This window comes from Salvelinus fontinalis, chromosome 6 (assembly GCF_029448725.1).
Source record: "Salvelinus fontinalis isolate EN_2023a chromosome 6, ASM2944872v1, whole genome shotgun sequence".
Lineage (NCBI taxonomy): Eukaryota > Metazoa > Chordata > Actinopteri > Salmoniformes > Salmonidae > Salvelinus > Salvelinus fontinalis.
The window spans coordinates 51,469,208-51,490,750 of record NC_074670.1 but is presented as its reverse complement, the minus strand read 5'-3'; the positions used below and the strand labels follow the sequence as shown (position 1 = coordinate 51,490,750).

The 21,543-nt window shown below is 40.8% G+C and overlaps 2 protein-coding genes across 3 annotated transcripts; one reads left to right on the top strand and one right to left on the bottom strand.

The window, feature by feature from the left end:
• Positions 1–1,078: 1,078 nt before the first annotated feature.
• Positions 1,079–10,783, bottom strand: LOC129858065 (forkhead box protein O4-like). Its single transcript, XM_055926982.1, has 3 exons — positions 8,358–10,783; positions 6,678–8,134; positions 1,079–6,451 (listed from the first exon to the last, which is right to left on the bottom strand). The coding sequence occupies exons 1-2, from the start codon at positions 8,787–8,789 to the stop codon at positions 6,707–6,709; spliced, it is 1,860 nt and encodes a 619-aa protein (XP_055782957.1). The 5' UTR covers positions 8,790–10,783; the 3' UTR covers positions 1,079–6,451; positions 6,678–6,706.
• A 710-nt stretch (positions 10,784–11,493) lies between these two features.
• On the top strand, positions 11,494–20,483 carry LOC129858067 (sorting nexin-12). 2 transcript variants are annotated; one of them, XM_055926986.1, is made up of 5 exons: positions 11,494–12,141; positions 13,253–13,348; positions 13,476–13,600; positions 13,760–13,850; positions 17,344–20,483. In XM_055926986.1, the coding sequence occupies exons 1-5, from the start codon at positions 11,977–11,979 to the stop codon at positions 17,347–17,349; spliced, it is 483 nt and encodes a 160-aa protein (XP_055782961.1). In that variant the 5' UTR covers positions 11,494–11,976; the 3' UTR covers positions 17,350–20,483. The 2 variants fall into 2 exon arrangements, with proteins under 2 accessions (XP_055782961.1, XP_055782959.1); XM_055926984.1 differs by lacking the exon at positions 17,344–20,483 and having other exon boundaries at positions 13,760–17,337.
• The last annotated feature ends 1,060 nt before the right edge of the window (positions 20,484–21,543 follow it).

Below are 21,543 nucleotides of genomic sequence, written 5' to 3'. Positions count from 1 at the left end.
GTCCATGTCTCATGGCTTAAAAATCCTTGAACCTCTCTCCTCCCATTCATCTACACTGATTTGAAGTGGATTTAACAAGTGACGTCAATAAGGGTTCATAGCTTTAAGCTGGTCAGTCCATGTCATGGAAATAGCAGGTGTTCTTAATATTTTGTATACTCACTGTATATCATTGAAGCATATTTACAAAAATATGAAATAAAGGGAGGAGAAGGTCCTTGCAGTTAAAAAGATGGTTGTCTTACGTCATTGAGGCAGAGTAAGGGTGAGGCTAGCCTGGATCCATAACAGCATCTGAGACCGAAGACAGATGGCAGGGTGATTTGAGCATGTCTGCAATCAACTCATCACGGATCCCTGACCGTAGGCCAAGTTCCCTTCTTATCCCTCACCCCCGTGATCACTTTACTGAGAAATCCACATTTAACCGATCATGTTGTTGTGCAATATGAAACAAACAAGCAGTTGTGCTCATGCATATTGCTAATAGTTGGCACAGAAGTGTTATTAGTGAGATCGTTTAGGGTTGCTTCGATTTCATTTCAATAGTTTGTCACTAAAATAGAGCAGTCAGTATGATTTATTTTAAGGGTATAACTGATTCCAGCTATGATAAATGACAGCATGAAAGATGAAGGAATTGGGTTCAGATTTTTTCTTATTCTCCATTCCAGTCCCACCAGTCCTCACTTGCTCCCATTCTTAGAAACATAGACCAACAGGTTGCAACAGAGGCCTGAATTAATTCATAAGGTAATGTCCTACATACATCTGTAATTACTTTGAAAGGCCTCCCTCCCTCGTAACATGATTAAAACATGGTAGCTGCTATTGGATAACATATGTTAATCCATTATAGTCTCACAGAAATGTTGGACTTGCGTCTGAGAATCCTTTTTCTATACACGTACCCCCTCTAGTGGCATATATTAAGCATTTTGAATCAATGTTAAAACGTTTAAAAAAATTACATCCCAATGTTATATTCTTTGATACCATTAAGTTCATGAACAATATACATGTGAATATTAGTGAACCAATGACATTTTTAAATAAAATAATTACTTGGCTAAATGAGTTAAACAGAGTTTAAAGTTTATTTCCACTTTCCAGAACCGTGTTCAACGTTATCTCTGGCTGACTTTACAACATGTAAAATAAGATTAGGAGAGAAATATATGGATGTCCAGAAAACAGACATATCAATAATTAAAATGTTTCCCTCGTTATGTTGAGATCACAACATATTTATCTCATGATCATGACATAACAAAGGTTGTTTTGTCGAGATCACGAGAAACTCTATAAATAGGAGTGGGCTTATTAATGATTGACAGTATGGTTGAAGCGGCAGAGCCCACCGTGGATCAGCGCATATGTTTTAAAGGAAAACTACACTCAAAAATGTTTTGCTTGTCAGCAATGAAGTTTTCAAGATGTAACTTTCAAAATACAGAAATCATCCTGTATGATGCAAAATGTAATGATTTCCCTATTTTGAAAGTTACATATCTTAAACGATTGCTGCCAAGCAAAACATTTTGGACTATGTCCACAATGGACTAATGAAACAAATACCAAAATATAGTTTTTAGGTGGAATTTTCCTTTAAGCTCTCGTAGGGCATCTAAGCTCTGAACGATGCCTGACAGGCAGCCCCGTCTCCCAGGCTGTGTGCCACCCCCAAGACCACAGCCATTCGGATGCGAGCAACAACACAGCTAACTTTGCTAGTATTGTGAGCGAGCTAGATAGCTCGTAAATTTTTTTAAATAATCTATGCTGGTTGTTAGCTTGCATAACTGATGTGTATAATTGTAAAGGGACACTTCATGTTTTATGGATAATAAACATTTACAGTGGGTGAGCTCCATTCCTGACAGGCTGATCAGATTCAATTTCAGCCTCAGAGCTTGATCAGATTCAATAGCAGTCTCAGAGGCTGATAAATCAGGATTCTGCCTTGTAGGCTTTTTCATAGGCAAAGCTCCATACAGGCAGATTAGCAGTCAGTGCATTATGTATATGATCAAGCGTGGGTGCGCTCTATTCCTGGCAGGCTGATCAGATGCAAAAGCAGCCTCAGAGTGATAAGTCAGGATGCTGCCTTGTTGGCTGTCTGCAAGGAGCCTTCCTTTGAAACAGCCTACAAGGCAACATCCTGTTTTATCAGCCTCTAAGGCTGCTATTGAATCTAATCAGCCTGCCAGGAATTGAGCTCAGCCCCTGGATCAGATATTAATTTGCCTATAAAGCACCTTGACAGCTAATCTGCCTGCAAGGAGCTTTACCTATGAAACAGCCTACAAGGCAGCATCCTGACTTATCAGCCTCTGAGGCTGAAATTGCATCTGATCAGCCTGTTAGGAATGGAGCTCACCCACGGTAAATGTGTCCCTTAAAATGATACACATCAGTTATGCATGCTAACAACCTGCATAGATAACAAGCTAGCTAGCTAATAAGACTACTTAGCTAGCTCACAAGACTGGCCAAGTTAGCCGTGTTGTTCCTTGCATGCGATTGGCTGTGGTCTTGGGGGTGGCGCACATGTCAGACATCGTTCAGGGCTTAAATGCAGCCACAGGGCTCCTTAATGGTGGTTATCGTGCATCTGAACAAAGGAATGGATGGTGTGTGGTCCTTTTGATTATCTCGTGATCTCGACAAAACAACGTTTGTTATGTAGTGATCATGAGATAAATAATTTGATCGACATATGGGATTTTTTTTTTTTTTATTCAAATGTCCTCCTGTAGTAATAAGACCAAAACTAATCAAAGTAAATCAACCCATATTGGCTATGCACAACTTATCAACCCCTGACCCCCTTCCCCCCTTACAAAAAATAAAAAAAAAACTTACTCAACCCTGTCCACATACTAAAATGCTGTATTATCAAAAAGTGGGGCCATTTTTTTTATTTCAAAATAAGAAAATTACTAACTGCTACTTTTATTATAAGAAAATTAGTATTAAAGAAATGTAAGAAAAATATTGAGAGGAAATATTACAGGGACTAGGGGATACAAAGTAAAAAGCCCATAAATTGTAGGTGACAGTGGCTGAAACTCCAGCAGATTACTCAAGGCATGACCGAGCAAATAAAGTCTATGAGAAGGATGTCCTCTATACCCTGTGCTTTTACAAACAGCCACCAACACACAAGTTACACCACTGTCCAACACTGACACATTCACACAGTCCTATCAAACACTCACACCCATCATAAGATGCAGAAGACATGTCTTAAAGACCCGGCCAATAATGGTAACAATAGTATGACTCTGTGGAATCCATCACAGCAACCAAGTTGATTTGTTGTACATCAATGGGACCAGTAAATTAATTGCCTTTTGCTTACATTTCATACATCATTACTAAAATACCTCAAACTACACAGTATTCACTTTAATTTCAAAACTATTTTTAAGTGACAACGTTTGGGGATCACAATACAGAAAAATAAAAGGTTTGTTTCTTGAAAGATGCACTATGCAGAAATCGCGCCGCCATTTCCTGGTTGCTAAAATTCTAATAGCTTGCCTAATTTCAGTTTGTGACAAAACAATCACGCAGTGTAGAGAATTATTGTACCATCTAAACCACTGTGAAATATATTTTCCATAACCAAAAATTATATTTTCAGATAGTGTACAAAATTGAAAGTAAAAGACAAAAATGAAACTTAAAACGGGAAGAATAGAAATAGTGCACATAGAACAGATCTACCACTTCTTAGACTTGCTTACAATGACGCCAATTTTGTCAGGTCGCCCAAAAAGTTACATATTTCAGCTTTAACTAATCACTACCTCACTTAAAATATCCTTGTGCTGCATACAAATGATTCAAGGCCCTGAAAGAATCTAAATATGCACCCATTGCATTATGGCCCTCTTAGGGTATGTCATAAATGACAACTAGCACCGGTCAATAGAAAAATCTGTGCGAAAAAGAGTGCTTTATACAAATGAAAAGCTAAAGTATTCACATGGTTACAGTGAAATTATTAATAATGGATGTCAAACTCCATCTAGGATGCATTCCAGATGAAAAACTGGTCAACACAAAAAACATTTACAATAAATGAAACCTTTTCTTCTGTCGTGATCAAGTATTTAAATACAAACTTTCTCCTAACACAAAACTCATCTTCAAAAGGAAAAAAAAAACATGAAAAATGACATGGTGCATCTTGCTATTGAATAACATGCTATAGTGTTCAATATTGGCAGTTTAACAACCTCGAACGAGACTATTGTTATGATATACATGACTAAAGATCTCTTGTTTATTTCCATCTTAGATAGTAAAATTTGAATTTATATTTTTACGTGTTAAATTGAAAGTGGTATGAATCAAAGACCCTTGTGTCAAGGATGCCTCACGATTAAGAAAATGGCAAAACACGAGGGGCTGTTGGTTTCAAGTCTTGTATTTTAACATAGAAATTTACCTAAAATAAATGTAATTCTGATGATTATCTGATTACTCCCTTAAGGAAGATGTTTCCATTATTATTTTTTTTAAATGACCCTGAGATTTAATTGCTGCATCATTTGAGATGTGAATTCAGCATCACTGCTGAAAGCTAAATGTCCTCCACTGTGTAAATAACATGTGCGGGTTTTAACTTGGATTTAAATTTCACAATAATCAAGTAAAATTAACTAAGTGGCTCGTCAATTTGGAAAATCAAGTTATACTGGTATATCCACACATGTACTTCGCCTCAACTCACCTGCCTTGTCATTTGTTAAAATGCAAATTTCTTTTCTTTTTTCTTTCTTTGGCTCCACTTGCGAAGCTTATCTACACTAAAGTATTTTTTGTCCCAAGCACCCACTATCTGCCATGTAATTCTTAGTGTTCTTTTGGTTATGTATAAAATCTACATGCATCTCATCTTTTACAAAAATAAAAGAATATATAGAAAATGACCGTTCAAAATGATCTGAAATTGTTTTTCTCCATAACGTCTGATTAGTAATAGAAATATATTCATATATGTTAATATTTCACATATAACCTCCATCTAAATTGTATATTAAACTAGTCAAATATTTTACTTCTCACATGTTGTATTAATTTAAAAAAAGATGGTTAGTAATGTATAACAAAGTTATCAGTGAGAAAATATTCCCACATGAAGGCCCAGTTTCCCTTACTTTAAGGGATAGAACATTGCAGGAAAACATTAAATGCAAAACCCTTCAAGAGATCTTAACAATTTCCTTCAAGATTTCTTTTGAATTTTCCTGATTGATCTGCATAGCATGACAACCTTGCCTCTTTTCTTTGATGAAATGATTCAACCGAACTTGGTTTAGTCTCTTATTTTGCCATTAGAGTACAGGAGCCACATGACAGGAATACTCCCAAGTGCCTTGAAACACAACCCAGTTCTGCAAAACCTTCAAACGGCCCTTAAAGCAGTGGAGGGAAACTGCTTTCAATGATATAACACTTGGTCAACCAAATAATTTGTTGGCAAATACAATTACCTTTGAATGCCCCCTGTAAAAAGCTCACAAATCACTTTTCTTCACATTGTTAGTGTAACTGCACATCAAGAAAATAAAAAACTCCACATAAGTGTTTTCTACCCTGCTCTTTAGCACACACTGAGCAGTCATGAATGCCAAGCGGTAAATGCATATCACATACCCTGTACTGTTAAATTACTACTGACATAACTCGTAGTTACTTTGCAGCTCCAGTCTCGTCAATGAAAAAGAAACAGAAGCACATGTTTCGTACCACCAAGCGACCAAATGTTAGACTACGTCTGGTCAACATGCGGAGCCCAATGTCAAATCATACATCTTCAACTTGGTCTCATCCAATGACTTAACATCATCAGCCTTTGCTCGTATCATCTTCTCAATATTTTAATTGAGGAAAGTCCAGAGGAGTGTGTTGGAACTTCATTCCCTCCATAGATAAAGATGCAGCAGCTTCATTTCATGTCCAAGTTGGTGGTTGTCGGTAATAGTTCACCACCAACAATTTATATGAAAACTGGCAATTCCTTCCTGTGTGCACTGTCCATTTCACCTTCAATATCAAAGACATCAAGGAAGTGTACCATATCAATCCTAAAACTACTTTGGTATAGTAATAATATTCATTGTGATATTAACTTAGAGTTGTTAGTTGTGCTTCATCTTTTCACCTGAAATAAATTCTGTCATACTTATCTCAAATCCTCAAAAAAATACGGCAAAGTCCCCAAAAGTTGCAACTGTTACTAGGGGCAGGGACATGGATGGCCTGTGACATGGATGTCTGAGGTCTGATTTCGTCAAAAGTACAAGCACAAAGGTTAAAAAAATTGCTTCGGAATTGGATCTTCAGCCAATAGGGAGATGAGGATTAGGAATGAATGCACCAGGTGTGTTCTAGGTTGTAGGTGTCGTTGAGTTTGTGTGTGATTGGGGATCCTTACCTGCAACGACAAGTAAAAGACAAATGTTCAAATTGTAGTTTATGATCTTCTTGATTAATCTCCAGAACAAAGCAGGGGATACAGGAAGTGAGTGAGGGTGAGAGGGAAACAAGGGTAATCATGAAGAGGATAAAGAAAGCAAAGGGTAAAAAAAAGAGTGGTTTAGTTGTACAGTGCAAAACTAGGTTAGAGAGGTTAGAACCTGAAAGGATAAAATTCAGCATACCTGGCTAACACTGCAAGGTTGCTGAGAAGTTAGCTGGGTACCCAGTTGTGGGCGGAGCTCTGCGTAGTTGCAGGGCCAGAGTAGCTTTGCCCACCTGGCATTATGGGGTCAAAGTTGAAATCAATGCCCTCTCCATCCATGAGGTCACTGTTGATGATATAGTCAACGTCACAGTCCAAGTTCTCTGTGAACATCTCAATGTCCAAGTCAGTGGGCAAGCGGTCTTGACTTGGTAGGAAGGAGCTCGGCGTTCCAAACTGGCCTATCCCTGGCAGACCTCCTCCTATATTGGATAGGCCCCCTCCGTGGTGAGGCCCCATACCTGGCAGCTGTGCATGCTGAGCTTTGAGGGCTGAGAGCTGTGGAGAGTCTTGGGCCATGCCTGACAGGATCATGCCCAGGCCCAGCTGAGAGTGCTGCTGTTGGAGCTGGGACTGCATCCTCATGGATGCCACAGTGTTTGGCTCAAGCCCCTTCCCCAGCAACAGCTGGTTTGGTTTGGGCCGCCCTCCCACCATGGGACCCCCCATGCCCATCATCCCCACTCCACTAGGACTGGGCATAAGGGGGTCCACCTGGGTCATCATGAAATCACTGGGAGGCGGGGAGTCTGAGGTGAGCAACGCCTCCAAGCTGGAGGGAACATGGGTGCCATAGAGACCAGTCCCACGGGAGCCAGGGCTGGGCATGGGGTTAAAGAGAGAGTTACCATAGTTTAATGGTTTGGAGTTGTTATTGTTGCCACATTGTGTGCCTGAGGACTGTCCCCCAGTCTGGTTGGGGGCCTGGGAGATGTTGGATGGCTGTAGCTGACGGAAGGAGGGGAACCCGGAGCCCCGGGGAAGCAGCGTTGAGGCAGAGGGCAGAGGGGTGGGGGGAGCCGGTGGGGCTGTGCTGGGACTAGCCCCTCCCTGCTGCTCGGTCATCAGTGTCAGGCCATCGATCAGGTCCAGCTCCTCCATTAGTGTCTCAGTGAGGGTGGGGGGCAGGTTGCCCGTGGAGTAGCCCAGTAGACCTTCCTCAGGCAGGTCATCCTCATCCTCCTGGCCGGGGCCGATGGGGGACAGCCGGCCACTCAGGGTGCTGGCATTGGAGCTGGTGCGTGGACGGAAGCTGGTCCACATGTCAGGGTCGTCTAGGCTACCACGGGATGAGGGGCTGCCACTGTTTACCCCCCATTTAGGGAACTGCTGGGAGGAGTTGGGACTGTCTGCGCCCCCGTCGCCATCTCCCCCAGTGGTCCCGCCCAGGCCTGCTGCTGCCTTCTTGGTCTGCTTGGCTCGCATCCGGCTTTTCAGCAGTTTGCTGCTGTTGTCCATGGAGGCAGCACGGCGACGGGGGGCTTTCCCAGTCTTGCCCCCCTCTGGGTTGAGCATCCACCAAGAACTCTTGCCTGTGGACTCATTGTGAACTCTCAGGAACTTGTTGTGGAGTGATAAGTTGTGGCGGATTGAATTCTGAGTTAGAGGAAAGGGGGGACAAGAAAAAGGGTTTTAAGATTGGTGCCTTGTTAAATTTTCAGAAAACATTCAACTTGGTCTGACGATAGATTTCAAGCAATAACTTCCATTATTCACTAATTAATGCAGTGTAATAATGTATCATGTGTTCACAGCAAATGGGCTGTATAACATGTTTCTAACAATGTGAATAACAATAATGATGAGCATGTTTTTTTACCTTCCACCCTGCTGAGCTGTTGCTATCTCCTTTATCTTTGAAGTAAGGCACAGTTTTCACCATCCAGTCATATATCTGTGCCAAGGTTAGACGCTTCTCTGGAGAGTTCTCAATAGCCTGACTAATCAGGTCCGCGTAAGACTGGTTCCCCCATGCATTGCGCCGGGATGATCCCTTTCTGGGTGTGGCTCCACCTACTCCGGCTACGACTCCTCCCTCTGTGACCACAACTTTCTCAGGCTCGGATATGATTTGCTGTTGCTCCTGCTTATCGTCGTCGGCGGGCGGGGTTCCCGCAGAAGATTCAGGGCCGTCCGCCACCTCCGGTTTGACAGCTGAGATGTCGGGTCTGGGGAGCGGCCATGTGCACGACCTAGGTCTGCTTTGCGGCTCAAAATCTGGGTCAATCATGGGTACCGTCGAACCCTCCATTGTAAGGTTTTGTTTGCTACAACTATCCTAAATGTAGACAACTAAGAGATAATACTTCAAATAAATCATCAAGGTAAATAATAGTGAGACTGAAATATTGAAACAAAATGTTTTTTTTAAATCAAAATAACAATATTGTACTTTTGTAGGGTCATAGGTGAAGAGCGTTGGGCAAGTAAACTGAAGGCTTGAATCCCTGAGACAACTATGTGAACAATCTGTTGATGTGCCCTTGAGCAAGGCACTTAACCCTAGTTGCTCCCCTAAATGACTAATGTAAAATGTAATCTGGGGACATGTATTTGTAATAGGCACACCAAAATGTAGGCCTATTCTTATCTAAGAAGGGGTCTATGTTCAAAGTTAGACTATATTGTCTAATGTAATTATTGTATAACCAAAAGTTCTCTATAAACTTCAACTATCTACACCAAAACGCTATGTTCCATTCTCTATTAAGGGGACTAGTAGAAGAGAGAAACAATAATCTGGATACACCAGTATAGTGGTGTTAATCCTGAGATTGGAGATTAGGGGACCCAAATAATCCCTTTAATAGTAACTATCATAAACCTTCCGATTTACATAGAGCAGAGGAGGGCTGTGATGACGGTTCCTTTGTTTGTATAAAAGAACAAAGAGAACTCAGGGAGGAATGCACACCAAAACATCTGGATTGCAATCAGAGACCAATGCAATTTATGGCCCACATAACGTGTTACTGTGGGGTATATACTTAAAATATATATATATATAAACGTTTGTCTCGGTTTAGTTTTGGTAGTTTGTTGTGGAAAATGTAAATATATTCGATGTTTATGAAGGTAAAAGTAACGTTAGCTATAAAATTATTGCTCTCACAACACTATAAATTGAACTGACTTGTTTTGTTTTTAGCTTTAACATTATAACATAAAAGTCGCCCTCAAATACATATACTTTGCAAATAACCCACAAATGAGGATTACCACAGTGGGTCACTGATACAAAAAAGCCGACTAGGTTTACTGTGCCTTCGTCTGCACTTGTAAACAACGTGCTGCCTCGCTCCTTCGCATGTAGAAATAACCTCCAGCTTCAATAGAACACTGGAGTTGATATAATATTACTTTGAATATTGATATCCAAATTCAAAGCAATTTAGTAAACAACAACTTTTTCATTTCAACATACATCTGTCACTGCTCCCCGTGAAACAATATTACTTAGAATGAATACAAAATCTGGATTCATGGAGTTTGCAATAAAATAGTCAATGTTTCAAGTAAAAAATCTGCAATATATGATTATCTAAGCAATGACACGTTTACTTCTGATGTCAAAACAGTAATGTTATGCTGGCTGTCGCTTCTTTGGCTACAGTATTATCTAAGTAATTTTAGTCGACTGACAAAAATAAAATGTTGAGCGCAAAACCTTACTGAACAGTTTGATCATGGTGGTCTGTAAAACAAAATGAGAAGAAACAAATGAATCAGAAAGTCCGTGGTTTTCTGATTCAAGTTTTCACGCTCCTCCACATTGCGGGCAAGCGCGTGTCACCATCTGCCATGTTTCTTAACACGCAGCAGCACACGATGCTCGCGCGAGCACAAACCTTAAGAGTGTGCCTAAAATTGGATCAGTCGGCGTCTTGTGACCAATTTAAAGCACGGTTCGTAATCCACGGTTTCTTGGAGTTTAGGCTCTCCCACCTCGGCTCGACTCCACACACCAAACGTAGTTTTTAAAATAGCGTGATAGCCACTTAACGTTAGCTGCTGGCTAACTCCAGTTATTTTGGAGTTTAAAATCCTCTCAAAAGTCGAAAAAAAAGGCTTCAGTACCTTCCTTTGGAATTCTCCCCATTTCAATCGTTAGTTTTGCTTGACTTGTGGCTATTCTGAATGTCCAAATATTCATTCATCGTATATCTTTTTTTGTTTAGTTTTGACTCGAGGCGAAGACTCCCTTCTGACGTCTGTTTACCACTGCCAGAAAACGTGTACTGCGCTTGCGTGGTGAGGACTGCTGGGAAATGCAGTCAGTCATGTGACTTCTTAAAGCACGAATGTAAACAACGAACGTCTGTCGAGCTAAAAGAGCTAAATCAGGATTGTGTAACATTTCCTAAAGTGTACACACACCACCTACACACCTAAACCAAAGCTGGAAAGTTACCCAACAATGGTCAATCAGATTTCAATTGCCCAAGTAGCCCAGACTTCTAGGCTACAGATCTTTCCAGCTCCAATCTAGTCTTGAAGCACATGCATCCCTCTTTCATTTGACACTCAAACTTTCACCAATCGTCCCAGTCTGTCGGTATACTGCCATAAAAAAAAGTTGGTCGTAGTCAGGTTACTTTAAAATTACCATTGTTGTACAGTGACATTCAAAAATAAGGATTTGTGTCCAGAAAGATCTGTGAAGAAGATTCATTTCAGTATGATATTTTTTTCTCAAGAATATCGGTACCAACCTAGAAAAGCATAGGAATGTTCGATGTGTTCTATGCAACACGTTTCATTTGAATTTTTAAAATCAGCCTAAATCAGCATGTTACGGTGTGTTTATTTAAACAATAATCTGACAGTGTGCACAAGAACTACAATTCCCAGTGTATTTTAGAGTATAACTTTGTTTGGGGAGTGTTTATCGAATGCAGCGCGTGATGTAAGCAGAATAATAATATAATGTGATGAAACAGCAGGGAGCATGTCTCGAACCCTCGACCTTCTATCCCGAAGTCCGGCGCGCTATCCAACGTGCCGCAAAGCATGCTCGTGCGGCAGAGTCGATTTCCGCGCTTATAAACCCAGGGTCGTTACACTACAGTAGAGCTAGACCTATGTACAGTAAAAATATACATCTGGTCTGATTTAGACTCCTAAAAGTCTTTATTTTGGAAACAATTATTTATTTATTTTACAACAGAATAGGCCGTCCTGTAAATGTGTAAGACTTCAAAATGATAAACAGTCGTTCTCTTCATTGATAATATTTTAATCACATTTTGTCAGTATGATTACTGTTTTACACTCGTTTAATTTTGGCACAATTGTTTCATTCTCTTCTACAATTGGTCAAAGTAAACGCCGGTAAATACTTGGGAAAAGAGGAATGTGTTTCCTCTGTTTCGATTGGCTGCGGAACAAGAACCTTCGCAATTGTGTCGTCTCGAGATCAGCCGCAGCTGAAGCCGAACATGTCGGATCCCACTGTTGCAGATACTCGCCGATTAAACTCTAAACCACAGGATCTCACAGATGCGTATGGCCCCCCAAGCAATTTTCTTGAAATCGACGTTTATGACCCACAAACAATTGGAGTTGGCCGGAACAGATTCACCACCTATGAAGTGCGAATGCGGGTGAGTGTTCTAGGTTTGTACTATCTTGCAGTATTGAAATCGGGGCCGGTGATTTTGGTGATTTTGGCAGGGCCTAGTTTAGGTGACGCTAGTATGATGAGGGAACATGGGTGGGACGGTTTTTCGAGAGACTGGACTTTTTGCTGTTCAAATGCTTAGCCTTTCACTTCTTTGTCATTTGAAATAATCGTTATATACAAATTCCTGATGCAGTCGTTGCTAAGATCCATCAACATCAAATAGCCAGTATGTGAAAGAACTGTGTTAATTTGGTAGCAGTGTTTCTGCCAGATAACATAGTGACTAGCATGGGCTATAGCTCTTTTATTAAACTCTGTTGATTTCTGTAGGATGTATAGGCTTTTTCTCCAACCCAGAATAAAAGCCTGCACACCCTTGGAATCCCCAGGACCAAGATTGGAGAGTACTGGGCCAGCTAACACTGTAGTTATGAGATAGACCAACCAGCCACTAGGGTGTTAAACTTTCATGGTATTAGAAAGATCTGTTTGTACATGGGCTAGTCTCTTAAATCCCAGATCTAGGGCATGCTGAACAGAGACTACATGTGTACTGGGCTCCCGAGTGGCACAGTGGTCTAAGGCACTGCATCTCAGTGCTTGAGGCGTCACTACAGACACCCTGGTTTGAATCCAGGCTGTATCACAGCCGGCCGTGATTGGGAGTCCCATAGGGTGGCGCATAATTGGCCCAGTGTCGTCCGGGTTTGGCCGGTGTAGGCCGTCATTGTAAATAACAATTTGTTCCTAACTGACTTGCCTAGTAAAATTTAAAAAATATCTACTGTATACCCTTACTACTACAAATCTCAACATTAATGCGACAATCTCTCTGTGTTTCCCTACTCGAAAGATGTGGTTGCATTATAAACCATCCATTATCACTAGACGCTGCACCACACACCAGTGTCAAAAAACTGAACAGTGTTTTTCACAGATTCAGAGACAAGATGCTGATCAAATTATTCATCGGTGAAGGGTTCTGGTGTAAGCACTGATGTCTGACCATGTCACTGAATGCTGTACTGGAAATGCCACTCCTGGATTTCTGTCATTTAATGTGATTTAATATACATTTTTTTCACATGCAGACAAATCTTCCCATCTTCAAACTTAAGGACTCTGTTGTGCGGAGAAGGTACAGTGATTTTGAGTGGCTGAAGAATGAGCTGGAGAGAGACAGTAAGGTAGTTACACACTGCATAACTAATTGTTTGTATGTCGGACCAGTATAATACTAATCTAAACAGAAATGTTTAATACATTAAAGTTTGTATGTGACTAAGTTACTGATAAGTTGTGTGCTTTCTAAAGATTGTGGTGCCCCCTCTCCCTGGGAAAGCTTTAAAAAGACAGCTGCCCTTCCGAGGAGATGAGGGTATTTTTGAGGAGTCCTTCATTGAGGAGCGGAGGGTAGGCTTGGAGCAGTTCATCAACAGGTGTGTATCGTTTCTGTCTATAGTATTTCTCTCTGTATGGCTGTGTCTCCATTTCAGTTCATTATCAAATGAACTCCCAGCCATCTGCCTTTGACTCCACTAATAATCAATTATGATTGCTATTTAACTGAAACCTGCTACTCTCTCCTCTATCACCAGACTTGCAGGTCATCCCCTGGCCCAGAATGAGCGCTGTCTGCACATGTTCCTTCAGGATGAGTCCATTGACCGGAACTATGTTCCTGGAAAAGTACGCAAGTAGGATGGGCATGGTTGGGGTTCCGACTGGGTGGGTGTGGTGAAGAGGCTGGTGGCAGTAGGTGGGAAGGACTGGCTGATCCTTAACGGTTTCTATCCATCTCTCCCGGCAAGGAATAGCATTTTATTTTTACATTAAAGAATATAAATACTGTGTGTATATGTATGTACAGTGCATTCTGAAAGTATTCAGACCCCTTTTTCCAAATTTTGTTAAGTTACAGCCTTATTCTAAAATTGATTTTTTTCAATTTAAACCATTGATCTACACACAATAGCCCATAATGCAAATGGATTTTTTTTTTTTTACGTATACCTTATTTACATAGGTATTCAGACTCTTTGCTTTGAGACTCGAAATTGAGCTCCGGTGCATCCTCTTTCCATTGATCATCGTTAAGATGTTTCTACAACTTTATTGGAGTCCACCTGTGTAAAATTCAATTGATTGGACATGATTTGGAAAGGCACACACCTGTCTATATAAGGTCCCACAGTTAGCAGTGAATGTCAGAGCAAAAAACAAGCCATGAGGTCAAAGGAATTGTCCGTAGAGCTCCGAGACAGGATTGTGTCAAGGCACAGATCTGGGGAAGGGTACTAAAAAATGTCTGCAGCATTAAAGGTCCCCAAGAACAGTGGTATCATTCTTAAATGGAAGAAGTTTGGAACCACTAAGACTCTTTGTAGAGCTGGCCGCACAGCCAAACTGAGCAATCGGGGGAGAAGGGCCATGGTCAGGGAGGTTACCAAGAACCCGATGGTCACTGACAGAGCTCCAGATTTCCTCTGGAGAAGAACCTTCCAGAAGGACAACCATCTCTGCAGCACTCCACCAATCAGGTCTTTATGGTAGAGTGGCCAGATGGAAGCCACTCTTCAGTAAAAGGCACATGACAGCCCGCTTGGAGTTTGCCAAAAGGCACCTAAAGGACTCCGACCATGAGAAACAAGTTTCTCTGGTCTGATGAAACCAAGATTGAACTATTTTGGCAGAATGCCAAGCGTCATGTCTGGAGAAAACCTGGCACCATTCCTATGGTAAAGTATGGTGGTGGCAACATCATGCTGTGGGCATGTTTTTCAGTGGCAGGGACTAGGAGACTAGTTGGGATCGAGGGAAAGATGAATGGACAAAAGTACAGAGAGATCCTTGATGAAAACCTGCTCAGGAACGTTCACCTTCCAATAGGACAACGACCCTAAGCACACAGCCAAGACAACACAGAAGTGGTTTTGGGACAAGTCTCAATGTCCTTGAGTGGCCCTGCCAGAGCCTGGACTTGAACCCGATCAAACCTCTGGAGAGGCCTAAAAATAGCTGTGCAGCAACGCTCCCCATCCAACCTGACAGATCTTGAGGATCTGCAGAGAAGAATGGAAGAAACTCCCCAAATACAGGTGTGTCAAGCTTGTAGCGTCATACCCAAGAAGACTCGAGGCTGCCAAAGGTGCGTCAAAGTACTGAGTAAAAAGTCTGAATACTTATGTAAATGTGATTTCAGTTTATTTATAATAAATTAGCCAACATGTATTCAAAAACCTCTTTTTGCTTTGTCATTATGGGGTATTGTGTGTAGATTGAGGGGGGAGGAAAAAACTATTTAATCAATTATAGAATAAGGCTATAACGTAACAAAATGTGGAAAAAGTCAAGGGGTCTGAATACTTTCCAAATGCAAAGTATATGTATTTACACTACAGTTCATAAGTTTGGGGTCACTTAGAAATGTCCTTGTTTTTGAAAGAAAAGCAAAAAAAAATGTCCATTGAAATAACATCAAATTGGTCAGAAATATTGTGTAGACATTGTTAATGTTGTAAATGACTATTGTAGCTGGAAATGGCTGATTTTTAATGGAACATCTACATAGATGTACAGAGGCACATTTATCAGCAACCATCACTCCTGTGTTCCAATTGCATGTTGTTAGCTAATCCAAGTTTATAATTTTAAAAGGCTAATTGATCATTATAAAACCCTTTTGCAATTTTCTTAGGTCAGTTGAAAACTGTTCTGATTAAAGAAGAAATAAAACTGTCCTTCTTTAGACTAGTTGAGTATCTGGAGCATCAGCATTTGGTTCGATTACAGACTCAAAATGGCCAGAAACAAGACCTCTCTTCTGAAACTCGTCAGCCTAATCTTGTTCTGAGAAATGAAGGCTGTTCCATGTGAGAAATTGCCAAGAAACTGAAGATCTCGTACAACGGCGTGTACTACTCCCTTCACAGAACAGCGCAAACTGGCTCTAACCAGAATAGAAAGGAGTGGGGGCCCCCGGTGCACAACTGAGCAAGAGGACAAGTACATTAGAGTGTCTAGTTTGAGAAACAGACACCTCACAAGTCCTGAACTGGCAGCTTCATTAAATAGTACCCGCAAAACAGCAGTCACAACGTCAACCGTGAACTGCGTTGTTGGTTAGGGGCTCGTAAGTAAGCATTTCATTGTAAGTGTTCGGCACATGTGACTTATAAAATTTGATTTAAAAAGGCGACTCCTGGATGCTGGCCTTCTAGGCGGAGTTGCAAAGAAAAAGCCATATCTCAGACTGGCCAAGAAAGATAAAATATTAAGATGGGCAAAAGAACAGACACTGGACAGAGGAAGATTGGAAAAAAGTGTTATGGACAGACAAATCTAAGTTTGAGGTGTTCGGATCACAAATCAGAACATTTGTGAGACACTGAAAAGATGCTGGAGGATTGCTGAACGCCATCTGTCATCATGGTGGAGGCAATGTGATGGTCTTTGGGTGCTTTGGTGGTGGTGAAGTGGGAGATTTGTACAGTGTAAAAGGGATCTTGAAGAAGGAAAGCTATCACTCCATTTTGCATCGCCATGCCATACCCTGTGGACGGCGCTTAATTGGAGCCAATTTCCTCCTTCAACAGGACAATGACCCACAGCTCCAAACTATGCTATAACTTTTTCGGGAAGAAGCAGTCAGTTGGTATTCTGTCTATCACGGAGTGGCCAGCACAGTCACTGGATCTCAACCCTATTGAGCTGTTGTGGGATTAGCTTGACCGTATGGTACGTAAGAAGTGCCCATCAAGCCAATCCAACTTGTGGGAGGTGCTTCAGGAAGCATGGGGTGAAATCTCTTCAGATTACCTCCACAAATTGACAACTAGAATGCCAAAGGTCTGCAAGGCTGTAATTGCTGCAAATTGAGAATTCTTTGACGAAAGCAAAGTTTAAAGGACACAATTATTTAAATTAAAAATAATTATTTATAACCATGTCAACTTCTTGAGTATATTTCCTGTTGAAACTAATTTCATGTATGTTTTCATGGAGAACAAGGACATTTCTAAGTGACGCCAGACTTTTGAACGGTAGTGTATGTGTGTATATATATATATATATACATTTTGCAGTAGTTTAAGGTACCTGATTTTGCAGTGGTTTAAGGTACCTGAAATCACTGATCTGTCACACGTTTTTGTGTCTTACAATGTCTTTCCCCTTTTCTTAGGTGTGAATAAGGTAAGGTTGCTTTTTATTCGTACTAATACTATTGTGATAACCCCCCCCCCCCCCCCATAAAACAAAAAAAACTACTCAGATTTGGTATAGTGGGTTACCAATGATACATCCATGCATTTACACGCAAACATCTGTCTTCGCTTTGCCTCTACTTTCTCAATCAGCACCTGTCCAACGTTCTCTTTTGTTCATTTTCTCTGCGTAAATGCAAGTGTAACTGTTGGCATGATCTGGTTGCATGCATGGGGTAATCTTCACAATTCATCTTTAGTAGAGATAACTTAGTTACTTCCCATTTTGACTCAAACCAGTCATGCAGGCTTTCAAGGGGGCACTAAGTGAGACCTAGAGCGCAGCATCTAACATGCTGTATATCACGCAGGCTTTTTCATTGTTTTGCTAACCATTGTTGGTATCTCACCCATAGTTTTTTATTTTTTATTATGACAAATTACATGTAATTACATTGAAGTAGCAGTGTACATCAACTGCTCTCATCTCCAGCACCCTAAAGTCTGCATCTAATACCACTGATACTGGTAACGCAATTGCTCTATATTATTTTATCTTTAACTAGGCAAGTCGGTTAAGAACAAATTCTTATTCATAATGACGACCTACCCTGGCCAAACCCTAACCCAGACGACGCTGGGCCAATTGTGCGCCGCCCTATGGGACTCCCAATCACGGCCAGTTGTGATACAGCCTATGAATCACTGACTAGTTTTTCAATCGTGATTTTAAAAAAGTATTGATTTCAAACGGCCAATGCTTCGTCATTAATGGGTCAAATGGAACATACCCCTAAAATCATATCACTTCTTATTTTTCTATGATAGATTGTTAACCCATCCATAGCATTGGAGCCTAAAACTGACCTACTCTTTTTTTCCCCCCTAGTAGCTACTATGTTATAGAACATTACTGTTCAACAAGTAAAGCCTATGTCTATGTGCCTCTTTTGTTTAGACTATTTGAAGACTTGGTCTACATAAAGTTTAGCAAGGCGACTGTAGAAATGGCAACTAATGTTCAGATGCTAATGAGGCCATGAATTACCTGTGAATTGTTTTCCTTTCTATAGCAGCCCGGGGATGAAAATGATGGTCTACTCAGCCCAGCCCCCCCACCCCTACACCCCCTGGCTCTTTGGCTTTATCACTAGAGCTCACGTTGCCTCTTCCACAGGGGGCCTCCCCTCACATCCTCCTTAACAACTGCATCTGTGTTGGAACGCTCTGTAAATACGATGTACATATATACATATCTTATTTGTAATCTATGTCTGGGGAAGCTGTCAGGATACTTACATGCAGAGCATTTAACTTGTAGCAGATGTTGGAGAAGGTGAATTCATGAAACGAGTGAGTTAGTAAGCTACCTTGTGTAAACCTTTTGAAACAAGAACATTTTCTATTTGACTTTAGGCTTAGTCAGCAAGACTAATGATTTAGTAATAGTTAACAACAAATTAGAGAATACTGCGTTGTTTCAGTAACGGAAGTTTGCTTCCTTAACTCATGAATTTTGCTTGGTGAAGTATAATTTGGTGTACATTTCTCATGTGAAAATGACAAAGGCTCTGAATACTTATTCCAGAGCCCCCAGTTTTTCTTAGTTATAGAGATTGATCTCTATATTTTCAAAGGGAAACCTGGCCCACCTGACTCACCAAACACAAAAAAAACAATTATATTACGTTCCATTAAAATACATTTTTTATTAATGTATATGTACTTGACAACTCATTAGTAAATCTTGATTGAGGAATGATTCCACACTAGAATTGTATTTTTGCAAAGAATTATGATTGAGTATTCGGGGACAAATTTTCATACAATCTCAATTGTCATCAAAGATTTCCATGGCACTTGCTGCAATAGCAGGGATGTTAACCCCGATCTTCTTGGGAAAACTCCCAACCTAGCTTCTCACCACCATGGCCACATAATCGTTCTAAACATCTCTTCTCTACTGCAACACTATTGTAGGATGTTTTTTGTTTTAACTTGTGAAATAAAGGTTGATCGATGGCTAAAAGAATGTCCAGCAGGATACATATTTTTACACTTGCTGATCCAGGGTTGTGCCTCAGAAGGAAATGTATGCAGTGTTTAGGTGCAACTGTTCACTCTGATCTGTTTAATGTGTGGGGTGAGGCTGATTGTACAAAGATCGGCCCTCTCAATCTGATTGCCCTGCAGCCCTGACAATCAGCCTTCACACCGCTGTTTATCCAACCAATCGGCGCTTGGATGCGAGAAGAAGCAAGTATTGCCTAATGTCTATACAGAATGATAGGGGCCTCTAGTGGCCAAAAGGCCGTATTAGCATGGGCAGCTCCATTGAGGGCTTCCATCATTTTAATGTAGTCAATTGGGTGGGACTTCCAACTTCATTTGCTGATCCCTCTTGGTAACCTTGCTGGAGTCATGTCCTACCGGGTCCTCAGGAGTGATCAGCTAATCGTGAAGAAGAAAATTGACATCTTCAAAATGGAGATAGCATGGGCAGTTCCATTGAGGCTGTGACAGACGCTATAATGGCTGTGACAGAAGACATTAACAGAGATGAGTCCATCTATCTATGGTAATGATGGACTCCCACATTATGTTTTCCTATCTTAAGGTGTTGTTCATCCATTGAACCTAACCACACAACCATAAAGAACTATCTCTAATGGAAACTGCTGTGTGTGTGTGTTGGTGACAAGACAAGTGTTCAGTATGGGCCTGAACATCTACCCGGGCAGCACTATAGTGGGCAAATCAAAACCAATCAGCATTAAATGTACATGCACAACCAACCGCTCAGACAAGCTCCAGCCAAACGTTTTTTTTTCATGGTCCTAGCGAGCAACAATTTTTTTCACTGATGCAGCTGGACATTTTTGGTAATCAAGCAACAAAGACAGTGCCTGCTGCCATGTGATTGTACTGTGCCTTCCTCGGACATCCTCGGCCTCAACAAAACTAATGGCTTCTCGCCAAACATTTAATTGGGGTTTTGTATGTTCATAAGTATTTGCCCGCCATTCATATGCATAAAGGCTGATTGTTGCTTTTTTTATTTTATTCACGTTATTGGTCACAGTGTAATGTTAGTTTATTAAACCATTGTGAAAATCTATCAACGCTGGTTTTCTCATTTAACAAATATTCTGTTATTATGTCTAATTTCGATTACCTATTTAGTGGAAATGACTTTCCCCAATTAGTAGTCTTTCAATTATCAAGACCTACCATTGGTCAAAAAGAGAAAAGGCAAGGAAGCGACCAGACTGGAGGGAACGAGCCTAGCCCAATATGGCAGAGTTAAGATCTGATGTGATTGGTCAAAATACCAATTAGTGAAAAAAAATATCAAAATGTGGATTTCCTGTGTAAATGCAACCTCTGACTAATTATTAAATTAATGAGACAAAGCCTAAAGTTGTCTGCATACATAGGTTCGGTTTGCTCCTGGCGGAACTAGGTGAACGTCTGTGCTTATACTCCCTAAAAACCTTAATTTGAAAAACAAGAAAAAAGCGGCAAAATTATTGTTGTTTGTTCGTCATGAGCCACCGTAGAAACAACATAGCCAGAAACACTTCCTCGAAATAGTCTGAATTAATCTAAAGTAAATCAAGAAATCTGTCATACATTTTTGCTGAGGTCTTAGTCGAGCAGTTTTACATCTACCTAAGATTTTTGGTGCAGTATTTCTTAAGTGAAATATGCATTAAAACTAGTTGTCTCTCATTGAAGGACAACAAACACAATGTCCCAGTCTTATTAGGAGTAGAATTTATGACCAATCACCAATGAAGGGGTGTAGACTTCCACTACCGAACTCGACTTGCCTCAAGAAAAAATGTGTGCACGAACAGCGAAGACTAAAATGAACAAAAATGTTGCCAAATTTTATCCGAATATATGCCAGAACTGTTTAGACTAGGAAGCATAAGCTTAATGCTGCGTTCACGTACTAGTCGGAACTAGGAAACGTACACACACGTGCCACGTTCAACGAATCAGCAAGTTAGACATGTCTGAGTTCCAAATAGCATGTGATTGTGACATGGTCCAATAACAACCTGTTAACAGCATGTGTACCGGGTCCCAAGCTACATTCATAATCGGTAGACTGTTCTGATTGGAGAATCACTGTTTGTGTCGCTGAGCAGTGACAAAGAAACTATTAGCTG

Coding starts and splice junctions, on each gene's coding strand:
- LOC129858065 (XM_055926982.1), bottom strand. CDS start 8,789: ATGGAGGGTTCGACGGTACCCATGATTGACCCAGATTTTGAGCCGCAA. Junction 8,135..8,357: donor ACAGCTCAGCAGGGTGGAAG/GTAAAAAAACAT, acceptor CCTCTAACTCAG/AATTCAATCCGCCACAACTT.
- LOC129858067 (XM_055926984.1), top strand. CDS start 11,977: ATGTCGGATCCCACTGTTGCAGATACTCGCCGATTAAACTCTAAACCA. Junction 12,142..13,252: donor CCTATGAAGTGCGAATGCGG/GTGAGTGTTCTA, acceptor TTTCACATGCAG/ACAAATCTTCCCATCTTCAA. Junction 13,601..13,759: donor TTGGAGCAGTTCATCAACAG/GTGTGTATCGTT, acceptor CTCTATCACCAG/ACTTGCAGGTCATCCCCTGG.